At 47.6% G+C, this 24,891-nt stretch overlaps 2 protein-coding genes across 7 annotated transcripts in view; one reads left to right on the forward strand and one right to left on the reverse strand.

The window, feature by feature from the left end:
• Positions 1-12,903, forward strand: part of MYH10 (myosin heavy chain 10) — a 136,712-nt gene extending 123,809 nt beyond the window's left edge. For all 4 annotated transcript variants that reach the window (XM_057536023.1, XM_057536024.1, XM_057536026.1 and 1 more), the window contains exons 33-41: positions 164-376; positions 1,430-1,591; positions 5,649-5,777; positions 6,138-6,226; positions 7,123-7,246; positions 7,317-7,525; positions 8,837-8,945; positions 10,296-10,468; positions 11,267-12,903. In XM_057536023.1, coding sequence (XP_057392006.1) covers positions 164-376; positions 1,430-1,591; positions 5,649-5,777; positions 6,138-6,226; positions 7,123-7,246; positions 7,317-7,525; positions 8,837-8,945; positions 10,296-10,468; positions 11,267-11,411 — 1,353 coding nt within the window. In that variant the 3' untranslated portion in view covers positions 11,412-12,903. The remainder of the gene's footprint in view (positions 1-163; positions 377-1,429; positions 1,592-5,648; positions 5,778-6,137; positions 6,227-7,122; positions 7,247-7,316; positions 7,526-8,836; positions 8,946-10,295; positions 10,469-11,266) is intronic.
• A 7,088-nt stretch (positions 12,904-19,991) lies between these two features.
• NDEL1 (nudE neurodevelopment protein 1 like 1) overlaps positions 19,992-24,891 on the reverse strand; it is a 34,709-nt gene continuing 29,809 nt past the window's right edge. Inside the window, exons 9-10 of one of the 3 annotated variants that reach the window (XM_057536027.1) lie at positions 24,624-24,700; positions 19,992-21,245 (exon numbers count right to left, since the gene is read on the reverse strand). In XM_057536027.1, coding sequence (XP_057392010.1) covers positions 24,658-24,700 — 43 coding nt within the window. In that variant the 3' untranslated portion in view covers positions 19,992-21,245; positions 24,624-24,657. The remainder of the gene's footprint in view (positions 21,246-24,623; positions 24,701-24,891) is intronic. The other 2 variants (XM_007166343.3, XM_007166342.2) reach the window with 2 other exon arrangements.

Raw genomic sequence — 24,891 nt, forward strand, 5'->3', positions numbered from 1 at the left:
TCAGGCCTGTCATTCAGGTGGCGCGCTCTGAAATGAGGACTAGCGCAGCTGCAGTGGGAGGGAAGGATGCATGTGGGGGAGGGGTGCCTATAAAACAGGAACTGCTGTCCTCGTTTGTCCCTCCACCAAGGGTCATCCCCTCCCTGTGCTTCCTGTGGTCTAGGTTCATGAACTTGAAAAATCCAAACGGGCCCTAGAGCAGCAGGTGGAGGAAATGAGGACCCAGCTGGAAGAGCTGGAAGATGAGCTTCAGGCTACAGAAGACGCCAAGCTTCGCCTGGAGGTCAACATGCAGGCCATGAAGGCCCAGTTCGAGAGAGACTTGCAGGCCAGAGATGAGCAGAACGAGGAGAAGAAGCGGCTCCTCGTTAAACAGGTGGGTCACGGAAGAGCGGCCCCCGGGACAGGGACCAGTTTGTTCTCAAAGCCCAGTTTTGGGTCAATATCTTATTCATTCACATTGGAACATATTAGCTGGAGGAAATTTATTTGGTCATTTGATAATTCTTTAAAGTGTAATACAACTGGTTTTGATTTCCTGTTTCTCAGATAATATCACTGCTACTTACAAGCCAGGATATCCACTGAAAAGCCCTTAGTGGAATCTCCAGGGATATGTAGTCAGGTTCAAGTTCTGTGAGTCTTATGAGTATCGATAAAGGGAAGAATCAGTATGTACCTGACAAGGTGATTCAGAGTATTCTGAAGGTCAGATCACACGTCCTCATTAAGCCACTCTTTAAAGGGAAAACTCTAGGTATTTACATTTTTTTAATTTTAAGAAGTTGCTTGGGCACTTATGATTTATATACTTTCCTGAGTGCATGTTAAACTTCTAATTTAAAAGTTTACTTTAAAAATTAATTTTGGATATTTTCTCAGTCCCTTGGAGTTCATGGTATCAAGTCTTGGATCTGAGATATATTTAATTTTGCTTTGTTATTTGCAGTCCACTAATATTTTATTAGTCATTTATTGCTAGATAACAAATTACCTCAAACTTAGTGACTTAAAACAACACACATTAACTGAGTTTCTGTGGGTCGGGAATTCAGAATGGACTTAGCAGGGTGTGTCACCTGAAGGCCTGACTGGGGCTGGAGGGTCTGCATCCTGGCTGGCTTGCCCACGGGGTGCTGGCCCGCCCGCAAGGTGCTGGCCCGAGACCTCTGCTCCGGGCACATGGGCCAGTCTCGTTGCATCACTGAGACCATGAGCTCTGCCTCCTTACGTGCCTTTGCTGTGGTCAGTGGAAATGGTTTGTACCAGTGGTGGTGGTTAAAGATCTCTCTGTACAAATTAACTGCTAATAACAGTAATAACTGCCCAGTGGCAGACGGCACCTCTCCAGAGTAACCCGAGCCCTCATGTGCCGGTTCTCTGGGTGGGGCACCGGGTCTGACCAGCGTAACCCGATGCGGTCCATTAGGTGCGGGAGCTGGAGGCTGAGCTGGAGGATGAGCGGAAACAGCGGGCCCTTGCTGTGGCTTCAAAGAAGAAAATGGAAATAGACCTGAAGGACCTGGAAGCGCAGATCGAGGCTGCAAACAAAGCTAGGGATGAAGTGATCAAGCAGCTCCGCAAACTTCAGGTAAGTGTGGCCAGCCGTCAGTCTTTGGTGGTGGTAGGTGTCATCTGGCCCTACTTAGATGGAGCGCGACATGGCCCGTGAAGCTGGGGAGAAGGGCTCTGGGCAGCACCCAGCCTGCCGTCTTGCCCGCAGGCTCAGGGTGGCCAGGTCACCCCTGCAGAGAGCACAGTGCAGCCGTCAGCCTCGGCTGTGGGTTGGGGCCACAGGCCATAAAGATGGCACGTGTGCAGCTCCAGTGTCTACAGTGGGCCAGTGCTTGCCCCACTTGGACTGATCGGGGTGGAGTCACCAGCGGGGTGAGCTTTTGGGGCTCTGAACAGCCTCTGATGCTCAACTAAACATGCAGCCACTAAGCCACCGAGCGGAGAGTAGTGTCGACTTCCCTCCGCTGGCGCCGTGAGCTTTAGTGAGCCTTTCCGTCTGATTGAATCATCACTTTTGTATGTATGTAGCTGAAGTGTTATTTATGATGGCAAAAATGGAAATAACCTAAATGTAGGTGGACTGCCAGCCATTCATATGATGGGGATATGTATGCAGTGACACAGGAAGATACATAGACATGTAGATATACACATTTAGAAAAAAAGTTTAGAAGGAAAAGTCATCTCTGGATAATAGTTTCATGAGTAACTTACTTGCTTCCTTACACTTTTTTAAAAAGCTAAATACAAAGGTTTTTACTTTGACCAGCTAATTACAAAGAATATAAATTATATTACTATGACTTTAACAGCTTTATGGAGATATAATTCACACACCATTCAATTTACCCATTTAAAGTGTTTCTGCTGTTTTTTAGAATATTCATAGGGGCTGTGCGAGCTTCACCCACTATCTCATTTTGGACACTTTGGTTCCCTCTAAAAGAGACCCTGTGCCCATTAGCTGTGACTCCACACTATCTCTGCCGCATCCAACATTGATCAACCGCTAATCTACTTTCTGTCTCTATAGATTTGCCTATGCTGGACATGTCATATAAATGGAATCCTACAATATGTGGCTTTTTGTGACCAGCTTCTTTCACTTAGCATGTTTTCAAGGTTCACCATGTTGTAGCACAAATAAGTACTTCATTCTTTTTATTACCAAATAATATTCCATCGTTTGGACATACCATATTTTTTTATTAATCCATTCATCAGTTGGCGTTTGAGTTACTCTGACTTTTTAGCTACTATGAATACTACTGCTATGAACATTCACATATATTTGTGTGGATGTGTGTTTTGCTAGGTTATACGGTAATTCTGTTTAACTTTGAGAACTGCCCATTCTTTCCACAGCAACATTTTACATTTTACATTCCTACCAGCTATGTATGAGGATTCCAGTTTCTCTACATTCTCACCAACAATTGCTATTGTCTATCTTTTAATTATAGCCATCCCAGTGGGTATGAAGTGGTATCTCATTGTGGTTTGTTTTTTTTTTATAAATTTATTTATTTATCTTTGGCTGTGTTGGGTCCTCGTTGCTGCGCACGGGCTTTCTCTAGTTGCGGCGAGCGGGGGCTACTCTTCATTGCGGTGCGCGGGCTTCTCATTGCGGTGCCTTCTCTGTTGTGGAGCACAGGCTCTAGGTGCGCGGGCTTCAGTAGTTGTGGCATGCAGGCTCAGTAGTTGTGGCTCGTGGGCTCTAGAGCGCAAGCTCAGTAGCTGGGGCACATGGGCTTAGTTGCTCCGCAGCATGTGGGGTCTTCCCGGACCAGGGCTGGAACCCGTGTCCCCTGCCCTAGCAGGTGGATTCTTAACCACTGCACCACCAGTAAAGTCCCTCATTGTGGTTTTGATTTGCATTTCCCTAATGACAAATGATGTTGAAAAGCTTTACATGTGCTTATTAGCCAATATCATATGTGGGAAAAAATGTCTTTCAGTCCTCTGCTAAGCTTTTGAGTTGTCTTCAGTAATTGAGTTGTAACATTTCTGTATATATTCTGGATGTTTCCTAGGAGATACACAGTTTCCAAATATTTTCTTTCATTGTCTAGATTATCTATTCACTCCCTCAATGGTATTGTTTACAGCACAAAAGTTTTTAATTTTGATGGAGTCCAATTTATCTTTTCTTTTGTTTCTTCTGTTTTTGTTACGTCTGTGAAACCACTGCCTAATCCAAGGTCCTGAAGATTCAGTCCTATGTTTTCTCCTAAGAGTTTTATATTTTTAGCTCTTTTTCTAAATCCATTTTGAGTTAATTTTTGTTATATGGTTTGATACATGAACCCAATTTCATTCTTTCGGAGATGGATATCCAGTTGTCCCAGCACCATTTGTTAAAAAGACTAGTCTTTCCCCCCTTGAATTGTCTTGGCAGTCTTGTCAAAAATCAGCTGACCAGAGACTTGTGTTTATTTCTGGACTCTCAGTTCTATTCCATTGATCTCTATGTCTGTCCTTCCACCAGTACCACACAGTCTTGATTACTGTAGCTCTGTAGCTCTGCTGACTTCTCCAACATTGTTCTTCTTTTTCATGACTGTATTCTGGGTTCCTTGCAATTCCATTTAGGATCAACTTGTCAATTTCTGCCTCCCCCCCAACCCCCAAAGCCCCCCACTTGGATTCTTACATTGTGTTGACTTGGAAGATCAACTTGGAGAGTATTGCCATCTTAACAGTACATGGCTATCACTCCATTTATTTCGCTATTCTTTTTTTTAACAATGCTTTATTTTATAGTTTCTGGTGTACAAGTCTTATACTTTAGCTAAATTTTATCCTTTTTGACACTAAGTGTAATTGCTTTGTTAATATTTAGAATGTTTATAGTTAGTATATAGAAATATAATTGATTTTTGTACAGTTGTCCTTTGGTATCCGAGGGGGATTGGTTCCAGGACTCCCCTACTCCATGGATACCAAAATCCTCAGGTGCTCAAGTCCCTGATGTAAAATGGTGTATTGGGACTTCCCTGGCATCCGCGCTTCCACTGCAGGGGGCACAGGTTCGATCCCTGGTCAGGGAACTAAGATCCCACATGCCTTGCAGCACAGCCAAAATAAGGGGGGGAAAAGAAAAAAAGGTCTCTCCTTCCCATCCTAAGTACCCTGCTAAAATGGTGTATTATTTGCATATAACCTATGCATATCCTCTTGTATACTTTAAATCGTCTCTAGATTACTTATAATACTACCTAATAGATTACTTATAGTACTACGGTGAACGATGTATAAATAGCTGCCCATGTGGCAAATTCAAGTTTTGCTTTTAGGAACTTTCTGAGAATTTTTTTCCCCTGCATATTTTTGATCCACTGCTGGTTGAATCCACAGATGTGGAACTCACAGACACGGAGAGCTGACTATATATCCATCCTGTATGCTGCAGCCTCACTGAACTCGTTTATTAGTTCTAATCGTTTTTTAGTGGATTCCTTAAGATTTTCAATATATAAGGTTATATCGTCTGCAAATTGAGCTAGTTTTATTTCTTCTTTTCCAGTCTGAATGTCTCTTCTTTCTTTGTCTTGGCCTCACTGCTTTGCCTAGGATCTCCATTACAATGCTACACAGAAGGGGCGAGGTCAGGCATCCCTGTCTCATTGCTTATCTTAGAGAAAGGCATTCAGTCTTTGACCATTAAGTATGATATTAGCTTAGCTGTTAGTTTTTCACTGATGCCCTTTATCAGAGTTTCCTTCAGTTTATTGAGTGTTTTTATATTGAAAAGGTATTAGATTTTGTCAAATGCTTCTTCTGCATTTATTGAGATGATCATACAGTTATGTTAATTCATTTTGGGATATCAAATCAACATTGCATTCCTCAGATAAATCCCACTTGGATGGTGGGGTATAATGGTATATAAATATACACAATGTATAATTCTTTTCATATGTTGATGGATTCAGTTGGTTACTATTTTGTTGAGGATTTTTACATCTGTATTCACAAGGGATATCGGCCTGAATGTTTTCTTGTCTTATTTCTGTCACTTCCACATACTTTTATATTTACAATAAATGCATATATTATAATCTGGAGAAAAATATATGTTTAAAAACTAAGAATGGACATTACCCTAAAACTTTCTTCCTATTTAATCTTAGGCTCAGATGAAGGACTACCAACGTGAATTAGAAGAAGCTCGTGCATCCCGGGATGAGATTTTTGCTCAGTCCAAAGAGAGTGAAAAGAAACTGAAGAGTCTGGAAGCAGAAATCCTTCAACTGCAGGAGGTTTGTTTGTTTACTTATTCATCCATTTGTTTAAAAAAATATATCTGCCCTTGAAATTTCTCTAAGACCAGATAAATATATTTTAGTATCTTTGTAGCCTAGTGTAATTTCACTATCCATGTTTAACATGGTACTGGACCATCTTACTGCTTCAGTTGGGCAGACAAAGTGGTCATACTTTGACACCGTTCTACCTGGCTAACGTCAGAGAAGTTGATGGGTGATTTCTCAAATCTGACTGCAATTGGAGGCACACTTAGCGCCTTGAGCAAGGTGGCAGCAGCTACAGGCAGTGTCAGATTTCACACTTGAGGAAACTGTTAACAGCCAGAGCTTCAATCACGGTCTCAACTTATTCAGGAACTTGCCTCATCTGAGCGAGCCCGCCGACACGCCGAGCAGGAGAGAGATGAGCTGGCGGATGAGATCGCCAACAGCGCCTCTGGCAAGTGAGTCTCCTGGCAGCAGGTGGGAAGGGGCGGTCATCTCACAATCGGTGGTAGCCCCCCGTCCTCGTGGGCGCTGGCCCATTCCCCTGGGGCATGCCCATGGCACTGAGACAGCCATGGGGGTCGTCTGGCATCTAGGAATCAGTAGTTGGTTTGCTCATCTGTTCCAAGTCTGGAAAGATGAGCACGAGATGCTGAGCCTCTGGGCTGCCACGGCCTCTGGCCGGCTGCATGACCCCGGCAGGTCACACCTCCCTGTGCCAGTCATGCCCACACAGGTGTGCAGGAAAGACATTCAGAACCAACCTGGTTTCCATAGGGTGCCCAGCCTTGCAATGCAAGTCCTCACTTTCAGATTCATTAGGTTTGACAAGCACATTGCTTAGACTTACCTTACCCTGGATGCATTTTTCATTAAAAGTCCTTTTTTTTTTTTCCTCCAATTAAGAGGTTGCTTTCTCCATTTAATTACTGTACTGAGTATTGAGTATTCATCATGGTCATTTTCTAGCACGCCATCATTTGGACCTGGCGTTTGATCTCGGTACACTAGAAAAGCTAGGGAATGCCAGGATGTTTTGCACTTTTAAAGCTGACACTGGCTGCCGAGAAGAGCTAGAGAAGGGAAGGCAGCAGGGCGGTCAGCGGGAAGGCTACACAGCGGTCCAGATGAGAGATGATGGGCCTGGCCTGGGTGGTAGGCCTGGGGATGGAGAGCAGTGGGTGGTGTGTTTGGAAGCATAACCAGCTAGGCATGGCGGATTGGGGTGGGAACAGAGGAAAGGGAAAAGTCAAGAATGCTGCTCGGCTTCTAGCAGCAGGGTGGGTGGAGGCGCCCTCTGGGAGTTTCCCGTGTCGTGGAGACGGGTCTGAGCTGTCGCCTCCTCGCCTGGCAGGTCTGCGCTGCTGGATGAGAAGCGGCGTCTGGAGGCACGGATAGCGCAGCTGGAGGAGGAGCTTGAAGAGGAGCAGAGCAACATGGAGTTGCTCAACGACCGCTTCCGCAAGACCACGCTGCAGGTGGGCACGCGGCGGCCGCCCCAGGAAGGGCTGCGCCGTCCCCCGCATGACTGACCCATCTCCTCTCCAGGTGGACACGCTGAACGCAGAGCTGGCGGCCGAGCGCAGCGCCGCCCAGAAGAGTGACAATGCGCGCCAGCAGCTGGAGCGGCAGAACAAGGAGCTGAAGGCCAAGCTGCAGGAGCTGGAGGGCGCTGTCAAGTCCAAGTTCAAGGCCACCATCTCAGCCCTGGAAGCCAAGATTGGGCAGTTGGAGGAGCAGCTTGAGCAGGAGGCCAAGTAAGAGGTTTTTGCTGCCGTAAACCAAAGAAAGGTTTTCACAGTGTCTCTGCTACAGACCAGGTCCAGGTTTAGCCTGTGAGTCGGAGATGACACAGACATGCCCCTTGTCCCATGGGAGCTCCCTTGGCAGGGGAAGAATGACAAGAACACATGTAACCAGAGAGAAGGTGGTGTGAGCCCTCGGGGTACGCTGGGCTCACCTGTCGGCTCTTCCCATCACACTGTGCCCCGTGACTTCCTGGTGCCACAGTTTACATCTCTACCCAAAGTCGACTGCCCGAGTTGGTGGCATCACGTGAAATGCTACAATTTGTTGGCAGAGAAGAAATGCAATATGACAAAAAGACAAGCTTTTTTTTTCTCCCTGAGGAAGGGACTGCTCAACAACAGTTTCCATTCTGTTGTCCTAAACCGTTCTGAAATTTATAAGGAGTTGCACAATACAGCTTTTGGCAGGCATTTACAAATCTATTAGAATACAATCACAGACTGCCAGAACTAGAGCAGCCCTTCTGCTCACCCTCCTGTCGGGGAGCTTGGGGCCCAGAAATGCAGGGTCTGTGCTCAGAGCCTGACATCCTCTCCAACCGGCATCCCAGACTTGCCCCTGCACTCAACTCTTAACAGTTAAGGGTTTGTTTGCCGTTGGTTGTAATTAACATGACTCGCCCTTTCAGCTGACTCCATCACTATCCTTTTTGCATAACATTTGTGGAGGAACAAAAGAACTTTTTCTGTTTTCAATGGAGTCCTCCAAATAAGCTACCTCTGCTTCATGTGGGACAGTGGAGGCCTGTCTAGAAACATGGTGCTTTGACTCCTACATGAAGCGTGGAGGGATGGGGGCGTTGTTTCAGTGTCAGCTGCTCTAGCATCTTCGTACGTAGCCAGTAAGTTTTAAATTGAGACACTCGCCTAATATATTGAGTCTTTGTTTTGTTTTCCAGGCTGAAAAGTTAGGGGATTAGAGGAACCAACTAAGGTTTTTGTCTTCAAAAACTCTACACTCAAATAAGTGACAGGTAGCTTGTATGTAACATTTGATCTTTGGTAGATCACTAAACAAAGTGATTAACATCTGTGTGTGAAGGAATAATGCAGTTTTTCTACCTGTCAGCATTAGAATACATTAAAGGTAATCCATAGTTTGACCAGAAGGGAAAAGTTTCTGGGCCATATTGATCACGATGATACAGAGGTCCCGGAAAGCACTCTAACATATGCCATCTTCCAGAGAAAAGGACTTAAAAAAAATATTCATTTCAAGAATTGGGAAAACTAACGTGTTGATCATTTTCATTTTCATAGGGAAAGAGCAGCTGCCAACAAACTAGTCCGTCGTACCGAGAAGAAGCTGAAGGAAATCTTCATGCAGGTTGAGGATGAACGCCGCCATGCCGATCAGTATAAAGAACAGGTAAGGGGAGAAGGCGGGGTAGGAGGAACACGTCTTCCACTCTAAATGCTGTAGCAAGGAGACGGATGCAAAACCAGCCGTGTTACCATTTGACTAGCTGAATGAGGAAGAGCTATTTGAAACTCTTAATTCTAACGTTTCAACAAACATGTGCTGTTCCTTGTTCCTGCCACTCACTCCCAGGTGCTGGGGGATACAGAGGTGATTAGGACCTGGCCCTGCCCCATGAGTCCCCCCAAGTGCCCCAGATACAGGGAAGGGGGGATGGGCGAGAGTACGTCAGGAAGCTTTGAAGTGTGAGGCCTGGACTGACCTTAAAGTTATCATGTTTCCTCCACTAGAATGGACGCTACAGGAGTGCAGAGATTTCTGCCTGTTCCACCCACTGTCATCTCTTGAATGCCTAGAATAGTTCTGGGCACAGCTGGCAGTCACTGAATATTGGCCAGATGGAGGGGTGGATACAGGAGATGTTGAATGGAAAGGGAAGAGAAAGCAAATGTACTGCACGTGGGACCCGAGTGGTCCTCCTTGTCTGCGTCCAGGCATCTGTTTTCTCAGTGCCAAGGGCACGTGCTAATAGGGCTTCGGACTGTGGTCAGGTCTGCACTGGCTAAAACCTGGGTGGGGGCTGTGTCCTCCTCTGGTGCTCGGTCCTCTCTGAGACCTGCTGCCGTGGGTGGAGCTGAGGATCCACTGCCTTTGGCCCAGATCCTCCTCCCCTGCTCCAGTCGGGCACCCAGCCTGGCCTTCCCTTCTCACCCCCACGCTCAGGGCCTGGCAACACCGAGGGCAGTTCTGGGTGGGTGTGAGCTGGACCCGCAGGGCACTGGCCAGTCTCTGTGGCTCAGGAGTGAGGGATCCAGTGGGCAGGCTGAGTTCTCGTGTCAGGTCTTCCAGAGTGGCTTTGTACTTGAATCAAACAGAACGTCGACACACCCGTGTTGCAAAGAGGTGTAAAATGAATGGAGCATTTCCTGGGGTTGGAGACTGTCCACACTGTTGGCTGTTCTGCGTCTTGCGGGACTAGCCCTTCCCTTTCACAATCCCATAGGGCACTCGTGTGAAGATACTAAACTGTCATTTTTCTGCAGAAAACTCAGGGATGAAAAGCGGGTTTTAAGGTTTTTTTTTAAGTTTCCTTTAGCATAATTTGCTGCATAGACATGGTTTTGCTGAGAACGGCAGCAGTCTCGCGTGTCAGCGCACTCGCACGTGTATACGCCCGTGTGTGTGGGTGCACTCGCGTGGCTGGCAGGGCAGGGGCCCATGGTGACACACTCAGGATGCAGCGATGCCGGATTTGGATTCACCGGTTTGGTGTGACTTGGTTCGTGTGACTTCCCCGAGATGGAAAAGGCCAACGCCAGGATGAAGCAGCTCAAACGGCAGCTGGAGGAAGCAGAGGAAGAAGCTACACGTGCCAACGCGTCTCGGCGCAAACTCCAGCGGGAACTGGATGACGCCACCGAGGCCAACGAGGGCCTGAGCCGCGAGGTCAGCACGCTGAAGAACCGGCTGAGGTGAGCGCCCCGGGCCTCCGTGAGGTCACACGCAGAGCCTGCAAACAGCTGCGTCCGTGGGCTCCGGGTGCAGTGGTTTCTCAGGCTCCTGTCCAGCTCTTCGTTCTTGCCTGTTTACCCGTTCAGGATCCCTGACCGTCAGTAGTCCTCGAGGATGGAGGAGCAACAGGCCCACTCATTTGCTCCGCGTTTACTAGCGGGCTGTGCGAATACACGGCTCGAGGCTTGAGAGCCAGCCCAAGTGTCTGTCCACGTCCCGGGTGAGGGCAGAACACGGGGAGCCAAGGCTACACCTTCTCCCCCAGAAGGACAGCTTAGCACAGATGTTGGCAAACCGTGGCCTATGGGCCAGATCCTGTCTGTGCCCTGCTCTCCTGTACAGCCTGGGAGCTAAGAATGGTGTTCACATTTATAAAGGCTGTAAAAAGACAAAACAGATAAGAATGTGCCACAGCGACCTTAGGTGGCCCACAAAGCCTAGATAGAGCATTTGCTCTCCACCCTTTGGGGAGAGGCTGGCCCGTGGTGAGCAGGTGGCGCGTTCCTCACTGTGTCCATCACAGAGCGGGGAGCTGAGTCCAGCCCCCCCACCGCCCCCAGCGCTCCGGGGCCCTACCCGGATGATGTTCCGCAGGCGGGTGTGGGCGAGGGGGGAAAGCGCGGAGCCGTTCCTGAGCTGCCCACCCCCCCAGCTGGTGCGTCTTGAGGGAGGGCTGGAAGTTGAGTCGTCAGGTGGTTGAACGACTTGCCAGCCACGTGCTGTTGCGGTCGTGCCCACACGTTTTCTGTGCTCTCCAGGCGAGGAGGCCCCATCAGCTTCTCCGCCAGCCGATCTGGCCGGCGCCAGCTGCACATCGAGGGCGCGTCCCTGGAGCTGTCGGATGACGACACAGAAAGTAAGACCAGTGACGTCAATGAGACGCAGCCACCCCAGTCTGAGTAGATCCAAGGAAGCCGGGGGAGGCGATACCGAGGGACACGCAGGAAGTCACCCAGCGCCCTGGCCTCGGGGGCCCCCTGCAGATCTGGGGGACTGGCGAACTGCACGACTCCTTCCTGAGAGATCAACTGTGTCTTAAGGACTTGCAGCCTACACAACTGTCTCCTGCTTCAGATTTAGGTACAATTGCTCCCCTTTTTATATATATATACACAAAACCTACACATATTAAACAGATCGTCTCATCATTGCGTCTATTTTCCATATATCCATCAAGAGACCATTTTATAATACATGTTAAGAAGAGAACCCTTTTTCAAACTCTAGACCCCATTGCCGGTCGCTGGGGCAGCCCCGGGGTTGCTGCCCAGTCGCTCTGCATGCTCTGTCGTACGGACAGCTACCTTAGTTCTGTGTTCATGTGGCCCCTGCCTCCTCAGCCACGTCAAGTCTCTTTTAGAACGTCGTGGAACCTAAACTGCACTTGTAGCTCTCATTTCCTTCAAATAATGATCAACACTATTTCAGTGAGCAAACTGTGAAAGGGGCTTTGGAGAGATTAGGAGGGGTGGGTTGGATGGGGGGAAGCGGCATCCGTGTGGGGTGGCCATGCCCACCTCCCTCGAGTCGTGGTGTGCCCGTATCTCTTCACGTGAACTGTCCTCGGCCCAGTCTGTGCATAGGAAGAACGGTGGCCACCACCCAGCTGAGGCCCCGGGGGCAGCCATCACAGTGACTTCAGGATGGCCTCCCGAGGCCCCGGCTTCCCCAGTGTGCTCCTCGCTTCTGGAGCGAGCAGCTGCAGGCCCCTGAGCAGAAGCTCGGGGCATACCCTCCCTCGCCAGCCAGGCTCTCATGCTGACCTTGCAAATTCAGCCGCTGCTTTGAGCCCAAAATGGGAATATTGGTTTTGTGTCCGAGACTTGTTCCAAGTTTGTTGGTGAGGTTGACAGAACCTCGAGAACAGATGCCACCTGCCTGAATGTTGACATGCCAGTGGATGTGACTCCTTTTTCATTTCTCCTTTCCCCTCCCCCTTGGGACAGTGTTACAGTGAACACTTAGCATTCTGTTTTTGGTTGATAGTTAATCAAACTGACATTACAGAAAGTGCCTTAGACACTACAGTACTAAGACAATGTTAAATATATTATTTGCCTCTGTAACAATCTAATGTATTAAGTTTTGACTGCTTCATATATCATGTACCTCTCTAGTCAAAGTGGTATTATAAACATTCAGTGACAATGAATCAGTGTTAATTATAAATCCTTGATCCTCTGCAACATGCTTGAAAACACAAACCTTTTGGGTTAAAAGCTTTAACATCTGTTAGGAAGAATTTGTCATGTGGGTTTGGAATCTTTGATTTTCCCCCTTTATGAATTGTACTGGCTGTTGACCACCAGACACCTGACTGCAAATATCTTTTCTTGTATTCCCATATTTCTAGACAATGATTTTTGTAAGACAATAAATTTATTCATTATAGATATTTACGCCTGCTCTATTTACTTGGAGGAAAAAGCACCCGTTGAGAATAAACAGACCTCAATAAACAAGAATAATCATGTGAATGTGAAATCTGTTTTCTCACCTTCTGTTCTCGATTTCCCACCTGTGGTCTGATCGGAGGTTGGAAGATAGAGACTTTAAATACTGACAGCCAGGCTGCTTTTTCTGAGGGCACTGCACTCACAGAAACTGTCGGATGACAGGCTAATGCTCTGGGCAGTCTTGGTGACAGATTCTGTTCTCACCGATGGCCTCCGTGTGTAGACGCATCAGGAAGGAAAGGGCTGCTGGAGCTGGAGCCCCAACTGTTAATGGAGAAGGAAGCAATCCAGGGCTGCAGGATGAAGCCTTGAGGAGGGTTTCCAGTCACCAACCAATGAAGCTCATCACTGGATTAAGAGGTCCAAGACGTTTCAGACTACATTTTCAGGCAGGATGCACGTTAAAAATGCTTTTGGGAGGATTCAGCGATGAGATCCAAGGGCAGCTGTGAGCCAGTTAGGACAGGCTGGAGAGAAATACTAGGGGAACACAATCATGTAGAGAATGCTGGGGGGTTTTCCATGATATGCTCAGGTTAGGCTGGTGGTCTGAACTATATACCTAAGGCTGCTCGGCAGTTGTGGGGATGTGAAAAACGGGCAAAAGTGCTCCCTTTCTCCTGTGTCACTACCATAGGAAAAAAAGGTGATTTGCACTTACCGTGTCTCAGGTGTGTTCTCACCCCTGCATTCAATATCTCAGTCCAGGAGTTTGTGGAATTCAGAGGCTTGTTTTTCTCAAAAAGAATCCTTCCCTGCTGGCTGGTTTAACTGGTGTTAATGTCACACTGTTTCCCAACTACTCAGCCTATCAGGAGAAACATATAATCTACATGAACAGATTCCAATCCCTGATTCCAAAAAGAGGCTAACTAGAAAGGACCTTTCTTCACTAAACAGACCGCCACCATCATAGCCTAAGGCAGTTCGTGAAACATTCGCGGGACATGTAAAGCACAAGGAAGACAGCTGATGGGAGCCGGGCTCTGAGTGTCAAAGACAAAGCAACAGGCCAGCTCCCACCCCACAGGTGTATGGTCCATCGTGAGGAAGGGCTCAGGCAAGACGTGGGAAAGCCTTAGCCTTTTGTGGAAATGAAGTTTAGATGAGCTCTACTGGGGTTTTAACTCTGTCATGTACACTTTAAATGCTCTGTCTGCCCTTGCCACACCATAGTTGCTGCTCTTTTTAATGCAGACATTCTAGGAAATTCTTTTAAATTACTTTGGTACGGATAACACATCTGTTCCTAGCCTGACTGTCCTGGGTATTCTGACATCAGAAAGACTAGTGCCCTATCACATTTCCTTCTGTCACCAATCTTCCCCATCCCTGGAAACCTCAATGAAGATGAAATGAGCTGGAAGACCGATTTCTTACAACCGGCCCTCCCTATGGCTCTGGGTATCACTGACCCATGGCCCCTTCCTCCTGACGCCAACGTTGCTATGACAGTAGACATGTCTGTCAAGACTGCGGAAGAAAAGAGCTCACAGTTGTCAGACGCTAGGAACCACCACTTCCTGCCCCGCCCCTTAAAAAAAAAAAAATCAAGTCACAACAGGCCATAGGCTGGAATCTAGAAAGTGGAGACAATGGCTCCTCTCCCCCTAGTTCAGGACGGCCTGGGTGAAGCCCGTGGCTGAGACCCGAGGCGAGTCCCCATCCACAAAAGCTTCCCAGTCGCTCTGGGAGGGACAAGATCTTCACTAAGAGCTTTCCCAAATGCTGAGCATTTGCAAGAATGCTACGTCCTGTGCACGGTCAGGACCAACCAGGCAGTCTGCTTCCTTGTGTAGCCACCTGTCATTTAGGAATCTAGCGAATCATACAATTCTTTTCAGAAATCGAATATGAAACACTATAAAGGTATACTGACATGACGCCAGTTTCCAAAGACAACGTTAACCGTAATTACAGTGCCTATGTACCATATGCACAAAGTATGAACACGTCCTTCACCCCTAACACCAAGACTACAAATTCGTGTTTGATGCATTACAGCAGTGAGGTCTGTTTATTTTTTTCAAAGTAGCCCAATAACGGAATCCATCCCCGCTAACTGGATGTCACGAAGCCTTATTCAAGATGTAACGTGACGTAATCAGACTATTAAGCACTGGGTCTGACTGAGACATCCAAGCAGAGCACTGGCTCCTTCAAAGGACCATACTGCACAGAAGCTAAGATGCTCCTGTTCTCACACGTGTAAGCTCATGCATCTCATAATCACCTTCAGGAGGTGGCAGTTGTCATGTGGGTGTCACTGCCTGACTCCTGGTAAGGTCAATAAAGCCCAGCGTCAGATCTTGTAGAATGAGTATCAGCAGCTTAGAGTAAGATTCTGGGGCCAGCAGAAGAATATGCTTTTCAGAAGTACTGCATCACCAGTGCTCACCGCAGCGCAGAAGATGACATTGCTTGGGAAAACACGGACAAGGACAACTCTGGGTCAAAATGTAGTTCAGAATGTCGGAATCACAATGAAGTTTTAGGAGTATCTCTCACATTTTCCTTTTTGTGTATGAATTAAGTGTGATATGATGAAAATCTGCATAAAGAAGTCTTTTAGACTTTCAATAAATACAAAGTCTAAACGATAGGCGTTTTCATAGTTCCAATTGGCACATTTTTCTTACTGGTTTACAAAATAAAGGTGTGTCTTATAATTGCTGGCGTTTGAGAGTCCATGAAATACAGAACTCTCCTCACTAGGCCGGTGCTGGGGTGGAACCTGGGGGAATCTGCATTTTAAAATTTCCCCAAGTATGACTCAGCCCGGTCATCTGGCAGGTCAGGGAGCCCCCTGCTTTGTGCTACTTGGTCAACTCTCAGAATTACTCAGCACAAGTCTTCAGGCCAACTGGGGCAGTGAAAGAAAATCAGTCATGTTACTTCAATTTTTAAAAACTTTGAGCAACTTTACAGGAAAATTTAGAACCCACAAATAGTAAACTATTTCCATCTTTTCATTTCACTTGATTTTTTTTATAAAGCTGCAATTGCATGTTCATCTATTTTGTATCCTCTTCTCATTGATCATTTCCGTTCCCACGGATTAGCACGACTGCACACTTATGTCTCAGTGGCTCCGTGGTCTTCTGTTCAGCTGATAAGTCATCCCAACCACTCCATCCCCTGCCATCCGACACTTACATTAGTACTACTGAGACTGATTTTGTTTGTTCTTACTACCATAGATGAAGAGCCGTTACAGCTTATCACACTGTTAGACTGAGTCAAGACGTACAGAGGATAATTCAGTGACACCAATATGTAAAAGTGTACCTAGTCCCCTAAATTCTAGGTGACAGCAGGATTTGCTGGGGAGGGTGGGCAGTTAAAGCACTCACTTTTTTTGGAACAAAAAAACAGTGCTTCATAGCTCCATCTACTGACAAGGCCCTGAGCCTCACACAAACGTCGCTGTTGATCCACGCACAGAAAACTTGCCCAGTCCTGCCAGCCCAGCACCCTCATTCCCAGGCCTCCACCTGCATATCATGACCCAGGCAGAGTGTCCATATTTCAATGGGGGCAGCAAACTTGATACCGGATTAGAAAACACTCCACAGGTAAACAAGTGAAACATCTGTTCAGTTTCGAAACACTAACATTAACTCCTGTGGGTGCAGGCGGGCAGCAGGATAAAGCATGACTCCAAATCATAACCCCGTGTGGCACAAACACCAGCACCATAAGCTTTGCTCTGTTTTCAAATTTGCCTCTTCACATGCACTATCTTATAAAAGAAGTCTGTTACATTAATATTTACTAGAGATTGTTTTTCCTTAAAATTAAAAAAGCGCTACTGTATTCCCATATATCATATTTTTAAGTCATGGGACCAGTTGTTAGATAAGATGCTCTAAGTCCTAGGAAGATGATTTGCAAAGATGCCTCCTGCCCCCGCTCCCATTTTTAGAAAAGAATTCAGTAACACATTCAAATTTTAAAGGCCAAGCTAGTGCTCTCAATTTGTTTCAAACTTTGAGGCAAATATAGAGAGAAAAACAACCCATGAAGTAAAAGTCAGAATGTAGAAAAGGCTTATCTTAGCATCCCTCTAGGCAAACACTGCGGACAACTGACAGCCTGGACCCAACCCCCCTCAGGCCCTGTTCCCACCAGCGGCCAGGCTGGCTATTCTCGGTGTCAGCCAGGCAGGAGAGACCTGGCTACAGGCTGCCCCCTAAAGCCACTGCCGCACCCCAGGTCATGTCCCCTTCCCCAGAGGTGCCAGCTTCCACCTTGGCTCTCAGGAGATGCTAATGGCGTCTCCAAGACAGCTTCTGAGAGAAACAGAGTCAACACACGACACACAGGATTGGGAGAGGAGGCTGGTGGATGAGCCGCATTCCTCCTGCTGCAAAGGCTGGGCAGCCTCCATGCGCATCACTTCCAAGCGTTCCGAATCAGCTCACCTCCGGAGGCGTGAGACAGAGTCAAGGCCAGCGAGGCCTCGAGTTCGACAAGGTGGTGAATACAGCAGAAAAACACTGGGCTCCTTCCCAAACCTGGCTCTTCCGTGAAGCAGCTGCGTGAGCTTAGGCCAGTCACCTACACCCTGGGCCCACTTTCCCGTCTGTAAACCGAGGCAAAACCAGCTCATCCTGCACCCAGGTCACTGTATCTAGTTGCCACTTGCCTACTTGTGACTCAACACCCCAGCTGCGGCTTCTGGCTCCTCACTGAGTTGGTGGGGTATCGCTTCTGGCCACTCAGCTGGCTCCTATTTTATGCAGGAAGACGTTTCAGGAGCAAGGGATGGGAATGGGTGGTGAGATGAAAATATCTGGAGACAAGAAGCTGTCCTTTGCCACCTGGAAAATCAGCCCCCTCCACGCAGGGGAGACCATGTGGACCCAGCTCAGGGGCAGCTCATTCCTGAAGGCTTCAGTGTGAGCCACGCAAACCTGGCAATCAAGCAGCCCTAGGAAGAGAACCCACTCAGAGGATCTGTAGCTACACAGGCAAGCAGTTAGTAGAACTTTCATACCAGGAAGCAAATGCTCTATTTGAGCAAGTACAAAGCAGCATCTTGAACCAGATACAGAGGGTCACTGACTTACAATGGTTTAAGATTTTTTTTGATTCTACCATGATGCAAAAGCGATACACTCAATAGAAACCATGCTTTGAATTTTAGATTTTAATCTTCTCCCAGGCTAACAATACGCAGCCCGACCCTCTCTCACGATGCTGGCCAGGGCAGTTCCCGGTCAGCCACACAATCACGAGAGTCAACAACTGATACAATTACCACCATTCTGCACCCAGACGACCGTTTGGTTTTTCACTTTCAGTACACTATTCAATCAATTAGATGAGATAGTCAACACTTAATTATCAAATAGGCTTTGTGTTAGATGATTTTGCCCAGCTGTTGGCTAATGTCTAAGCGTTCTGAGTATGTTTAAGGTAGGCGAGGCTAAGCTACGACTGTTCAGTAGGTTAAGTGTATTAAACGCATTTTCAATTTACAATGAAGGGGTTTACTGGGACGTAATCCCACTGTAAGTGGAAGAAGATCTGGAATCCACAGAAAAAGCTGAAAGAGGCCTGGGGAATCAACCAGCTTCCTCAGGGGGTCATATGCCAAGGGCTGCTGCAGGTATCAAAAACCAAAACTATGTGGGAGTCCCCTCCTGAAGGGGCCAGAAATAAGCCCAGAGTATGCTTACTCTGCACTTTCACGGACCTGGCCTGTGCTCTCCTGGACCCAAAGCAGTGGTGACATCAGTGAATAACACGCTGGCCCCTGCAAGCCAGGGCCCTACTCCCAGCCACTGCCTGAATAACAATTGGTGAGATGATCCCAGGGGTGTGCAGCTGGAGAGGAAGTGAGAAATCGCTGGAGAGCCAAGGAAAAGGACTGAAGCTCCAGAACTCATCCTTACTTTAACCAGAGTAGCTCTGTTTGTTATGTTTTAGATTTGGGGTTCCTGCATAAACAAAGAGGTCTGCTAAACGTTGAAACCTCTGATCTAATCCAACCCTTCCAATGATGGCTACGAAAGAAGCTAGGAGTCTGCCCATCAGTAAGAGACCTGGAGTTTTCTTTTCAACTGTTCAGCCAGCAGAGCTGGGCACAGCACACACACACCAGGACAAGCGTCTCTCGTGAGTCAACTTATGACGAAATCTCCAGGAACAACTAAATAGAAGCTATTCCTGCCTGCATACTGACAGAGAGAAGAAAAAAAATTTAATGTATCCTACCTTAATGTTTCTTATTCACTTAGGAACTGGATTCACTTACTTTCATTTACATATAGTCTTAAAACTACAAACTACTCCGTTTATGCTCTTTGTTATAAGCAGTGCTCAGAATCTGACACATTCGTACAGATGCCCCAGTTTACTTGTTCCTCAAGTCCAGGCACCCTGTCTCTTGCTACTAAACATCTGGCACCTTCTCTCAAGGGATGAGGAGAGAAGCCCGGATCCAAGTAACCTCTAATCCCAGAACACCAGCACGTGTCATGAACGGCAGCCCAGCAGGAGGACCAGCTCCTGGATCCATCGCGGTTACTCCAAGACTTAGCAAGCTGCCTCCCTCAAAGTGCAGGTCCTTCCGCCCAGATTTCCACACGGGGCCAGGGCTATTCTCAGGCTGCTCCTGGAAATCACAGCTAAGAGCAGAAACCAGCACCAAGAATCAGCATGAGGAATACATAAGCCACAAGGATGTATTGTACAACACAGGGAACACAGCCGGTACTCTGTAGTAACTATTAATGGGATATAACCTTGAAAAACTGTGAATCGTTATATTGTATACCTGTAACTTGTGTAAAATTGGACATCAACTATACTTCAATTTTATAAAAATAAATAAATAAAAGACAATCAGCATGAGAATGCCTGTTCACACATCCTGAGGCCGCCTGAATTTTCTTTGCCCTATTCCACAGCTGCTGTCCATCCCCATGTCCCATGTCACAGCAGAAGTGACATTTGAACCTGGCTTTGCAACTCCAGCTCCTCTCTCCCAGGATGGCAGAAACCCAATAAAGCAACCTCAATCCTTTTTCTTTTTTTTCTGTGAAATTTATTGTTTCCACATTAAAAGATTTTTTTGAGGGGGAGTATTTTTTTTAACCACATGATGATCCTACACAGCTGCCCAGAGTAGGACACCATCGTTAAGTCTTTAACATGCCATATGAGTTCTGAATAAATAAAAGCTACAAAGCCCAAGTTATATACAAATATCTTAGGCAATAATGTTTACAAACCTATGTACAATAAAACAAATGTAAACAGTAAATGCAGCATGAGAGTAATCAAAGGATGCACAGGGACAACCACTTATGGTCAGTCTACCCCCAGGAGCTAGCACCAGCCGGCCCCTGGAATCAGGCCGCTCAACCCTTCCTAACACAACTGGACAGGCCCTCTGAAAACAAAACAAACACACTCTGAAGGTGTCATTTAACTGAAGGACCAGAGAGCTGGCGAGGAGGATGCCACCACCCCCTACCCCGAGTCTCAGGCACGTGGAGGAGGAGGAGACGGCAGGGGCACAGCCCTGCATGTGCCCAGGTCCCAGAAGCTCCTGCCACCTGGGCTCAGACAGGTGTTTTGCTGCTCTGGGAGGCTAGTCTATGGAATGATAACTGCTAAAGTAAAACCAGAAGGTGCAGAAAATGTTCCCTAATTCAGTAATCTTCCTGACTCTTTGCCAGCAACAGGCCCAAACCGTGGGGGTGGAGGTGGGGGACACATGATCCATGAGCACTGGAGATGCTTGGGTGGGAGCTCAGGAGGAGAGCACACGTCGACCTGATTTGGGGGAGAACCTCTAGAAGATCTGCAATGTCCTAAACATAACTAAATCCTATCAGTACAGCAGGGAGGGGGCTATGAGGCAGGTGTGATGAATGGGTACTTCTGCATCCAGTGACCAAGTAATACGTGTATGTATCACCTTGTGACCCACAAAAGTGCAATCATGTGAAACCAACGGCACTACGGCGAGAAGAGAAAATAGCCAGTATTGATGTCGCGCAGAGTCCTGGGGCTGGGCAGGGCCCAGCAGCCGCCACTGCATGCAGCCTGCCCTCTGCCAGCCGTGGGGAGGCAGACGGAGGGGCACGAGCTGGGCCCGGGCACCGAGGGGTGAGGCGTGGGTGTCCTGGGTTGTTGCAGGAGGGCGGGAGCCCCGACCTGGAGGCCGGGCACTCACACGCTGAGAGGCAGCATACCCGGTGCCGACGACGGGCGCGAGGAGCCCAGACCGGGAGGAGGAGAAGCCGGGTCAAAGCCGTTTACTGCCCTGTGGGGGTGACCAGAGCAGAGAAGAGAAGGGAAGAGAAAGAGAGACTGTCATTTAACATCACTCGACACACAGCGAAATTCATTTGCTCTCTACAACTATTCCTCTTCCCGGCCTAGAGCAGAATCCTGATGGCCCAAGGGAGCGAGCTGCCTAGAGAGCATGAGCTGGTGAGAGGCTTGCGAAGCCCGTGGTCCTGCGGGTGATGACACTACTGCTCCCTCCTCGGCAGCTGTACCACACTGGCCGCGGCAGCCACAGCCCTGATCGATTTCCCAACAGAGCAGGTTAAACGTCTACCAGTAGGGAACTACCTAAATAAATAAGGGTACAAACAAACAACGAAATACCGTACAGCCATTAAAAACACATTCCAGAGTTCTTAACAGCATGGAAAATATGCCGAATGTAATTAATGCTAGGTGGAAAAAGCAGCAGGTTACCAAACTGGATATGCTCCATAATATGAAGGCAAAAAAGTGAGTAGTATATATTCTGGACTACAGCCCCTTATACAGCTAGACGTTACCATCCACGGAGCTAAATCTAGAATGTGTGGACACACACACACACACTCCCACACATACTACAGAAGGAAAACGTAACAATACTCTTCTTCCCTCTGAGTTGTGGGTAAATTTTATTTACTACTTTATACTTTTCTGTTGTTTTCCAAATCTCCTACAATGTACAGGAACATCTTAAATAAGGGGGAGAAAAATAACTTTTTTAAATTGTTCAGCAGCAAAGCCAGATGGGTAGGCTTCTCTGCCACCTTGTGAGACACCAGCCCCGCCCAGCACAAGCGCCTGCAGCCAGGACCCAGCCCCGCCCCAGCCCCAGCGCCCGGCAGCACAGCCTCAGGAAGCAATGAGGGAGTGAGTGCAAGGCCTGCAGCCCCTCTCAGGACACCACTGCAGCCCTTCCATACTGACAGATGTCCTAGGAAAATGTGTCCCACTCACAACTTGGGAGATGCCGCCAAGTGCAAGGGGCCGGACTGCCCCACACGTGCCCACCACTGTCCCCACAGGCCTACTCATCAGAGGGGCCCAGGGAGTTGAATATAGACTCATGGACAGAGGTTCTCTTAAAAAAACAAAACACAGACACATATTCCCCACCAAGATCAAGATGACGGTTTCATACACTGAAGAGGTGAGGGCAACCTCCTGGAGAAACAGGCATGCAAAGAGACTTGACTAATGACCCTTGACTACTTTGAAGAACAGTTAACATCTGAAGAAACTAACCTGCATATAGATTTTGAGTTGGAAATCATGCTACCCACACAGGCCAAGAGCAACAGAAGGGGCTCTGACCAGTGCAATCTCTCCCTGTTGTCCATTTTCCCACCTCAGTGATGCACGCTCAAGATTTTCTCCCTTCCCTTTGGGCTGGGGAGGTCTGATATTTGAGCTTCATCACATTTGAAAACTTTAAATCATCCCTCTCCATCCTCCAAGGCTGTATGCCTTTGCCTCTTCTGGGGACAGAGCCCACATCCTATATGCCATTGTAGCCCTCACATAATAAGCCATTTGTCTGTCATTTGTCTGCCTGGTCCCAGAGCCCTGATGCCTGCCTCTCCTAGAACCTCAGGGAGAACCAACTAGGCAGGCCTCACAAACAGCTTCAGCTTTACCCGCGTGAGCATCAGATTCCCAGCTGCACAGAGCATGGCAGCAGGCAGGGCTACAGACAGTCCCCGAAACTCGGCAGAAAGGGAGCACTGCTGGGTGCCAAGAAGAACCTGGCACCTGTTCCACAGGGCGTGCAAAAGCAGCAAACGTGAGGATGGCTCCACATGCAGGTTTAGGACTGAGATTCCTGCATTTTCAGGAATGGACCTTTAAGGAATGTTAAGTTCATCCCCATTGTTATACTGCCAAGGAAACAAAAGCAGGAGAAGGTCCAGCCATTCACCTGAGTGCACCCTGTGAGCCTGTCAATGGGGAGCTGGGCCCACAACCTGCCTCCAGATGCCAAGGCCATTATCCTTTCCCAGTTTCCTCCCGTCCCAGGGGCACCTGACAGGCTCCAGTGAGCAAGCACGTTGGTTCTCCCACTGCAGGTTGCTCTAATGGAAAAAATAAGCAGTGCAATCCAAAATATAAAGGGAAAACAAGAAACTAGATAGAGTAGCTTCTCTGTGTGGACAGAAATAGGAATTCTGGATTTGAAAGTTCGATGGAAGAGAGAGAGAATAACAATCCTCTTACCTAGCACCTTCTCTTTGAGTCAAGAACTAGTAAGTAAAAGACCAGGAGGAAGGAGAAAGCTGAACCTAGAGGCAGAATTATCAGTCTGGTGAGCTCCCTTGAGGGAACAGCAAAGCTGTGTAATGAGGAAAGGTTTCCAAGAAAAGAAACACCTCCATACTCACCACATTTGGTTTTAGGGAGCAGCAAAAGAGCCGAAGGGAAATGTCCCAGTGGACAACACAGGACTGAATGGAGAAAGAATGGGCAGGGATGGAGATACAGATCTGGGAATCATCTATGTAAAAAAGGTCCCAGAAGCTATAAAATTTCCTGATCATACCACAAAAATCTAGTTTAAGAGTCTGAAAAATAGAGAATCCAGCTAAGACAAGGAACTAAGGTCAGCTGTAAATGGCAACAGAAGAAGGGAAAGAGGGAAAAGAACCAGTGCATGTTTAGAAGCTGGTCAGGAGGATAATAAATTTAACACAATATAGATAAAGCATGGGGACTAAATCTGTCAAAGCAAGGACAGGTACACCTGAGAGGGCAGGAAAGAAAAGTAAGAGACTGGGCTAGAGCTCATTCAGGAGAGCAGGCAGACACACTCCAGACCCCCGTCTCCCAGTTCTATGGATAAATGGACGCTCAGCGCAGCGCCAGTCCTCGGCCCAGGCTCTGCAAACTGAAATGTACATTCCTCAAAAGGAAGGCAGCCCTTGTACACATGTCCCCATCTACCATTCCAGCGTCCTGAGGGAACACAAGCGTGAGCACAGAGGAGAGTCCCCACACAGCAAGAATCCAATATCATTAGTGCTGCTTTGAGAAAACAGAAGACACTGGGTAACAGGAAGCACCCCAGGCCCGTGGAGGCAGTCAAATGTGGGTCCCAGGGCCTGGCAGTGACCCCCAACCCGCCCCCAGACTGCTGGCATCATCTCTACCGCACTCCCACCTGTAACAGGAGTACCATCAGAGCACTTCACAACCGCCCCAGGACCACTACAGCTAACTTGTTTGTTTTGCACAGCTGAACCAATAATAATGGTGCACAGTCAAATCAAACAGGAACCTGAAAGCTCACTCATGGGCTGGAAGTTGGTTAAAGCAGTCAGCCCCATGCAGTTAGTAAAACCAGTTTGTTAATGTTAACTTGTCTTCCACCACACACCATGATTAAGAATGAAAGAGCACAGCAAACAAGTTCAGTTACCCATGAACAACGTGGGAAATATGACTTTTTCTTGCCTAGTAAAAGAAAGGAAAAAATATTAAACAGTAATACAAATACTATTTTCACACCATGCCCTAAAATTAGTCTACGTTCACCTACACCCAACCCAAAAGAAATCAGACTGGCTTACAAAATTAGGACAAGTGATACATAAGAAGCTAAAAGCTATGGAGAAAAAAAGGACATTTTTGAGAGAACTCAAGTG

This window comes from Balaenoptera acutorostrata, chromosome 20 (assembly GCF_949987535.1).
Source record: "Balaenoptera acutorostrata chromosome 20, mBalAcu1.1, whole genome shotgun sequence".
Lineage (NCBI taxonomy): Eukaryota > Metazoa > Chordata > Mammalia > Artiodactyla > Balaenopteridae > Balaenoptera > Balaenoptera acutorostrata.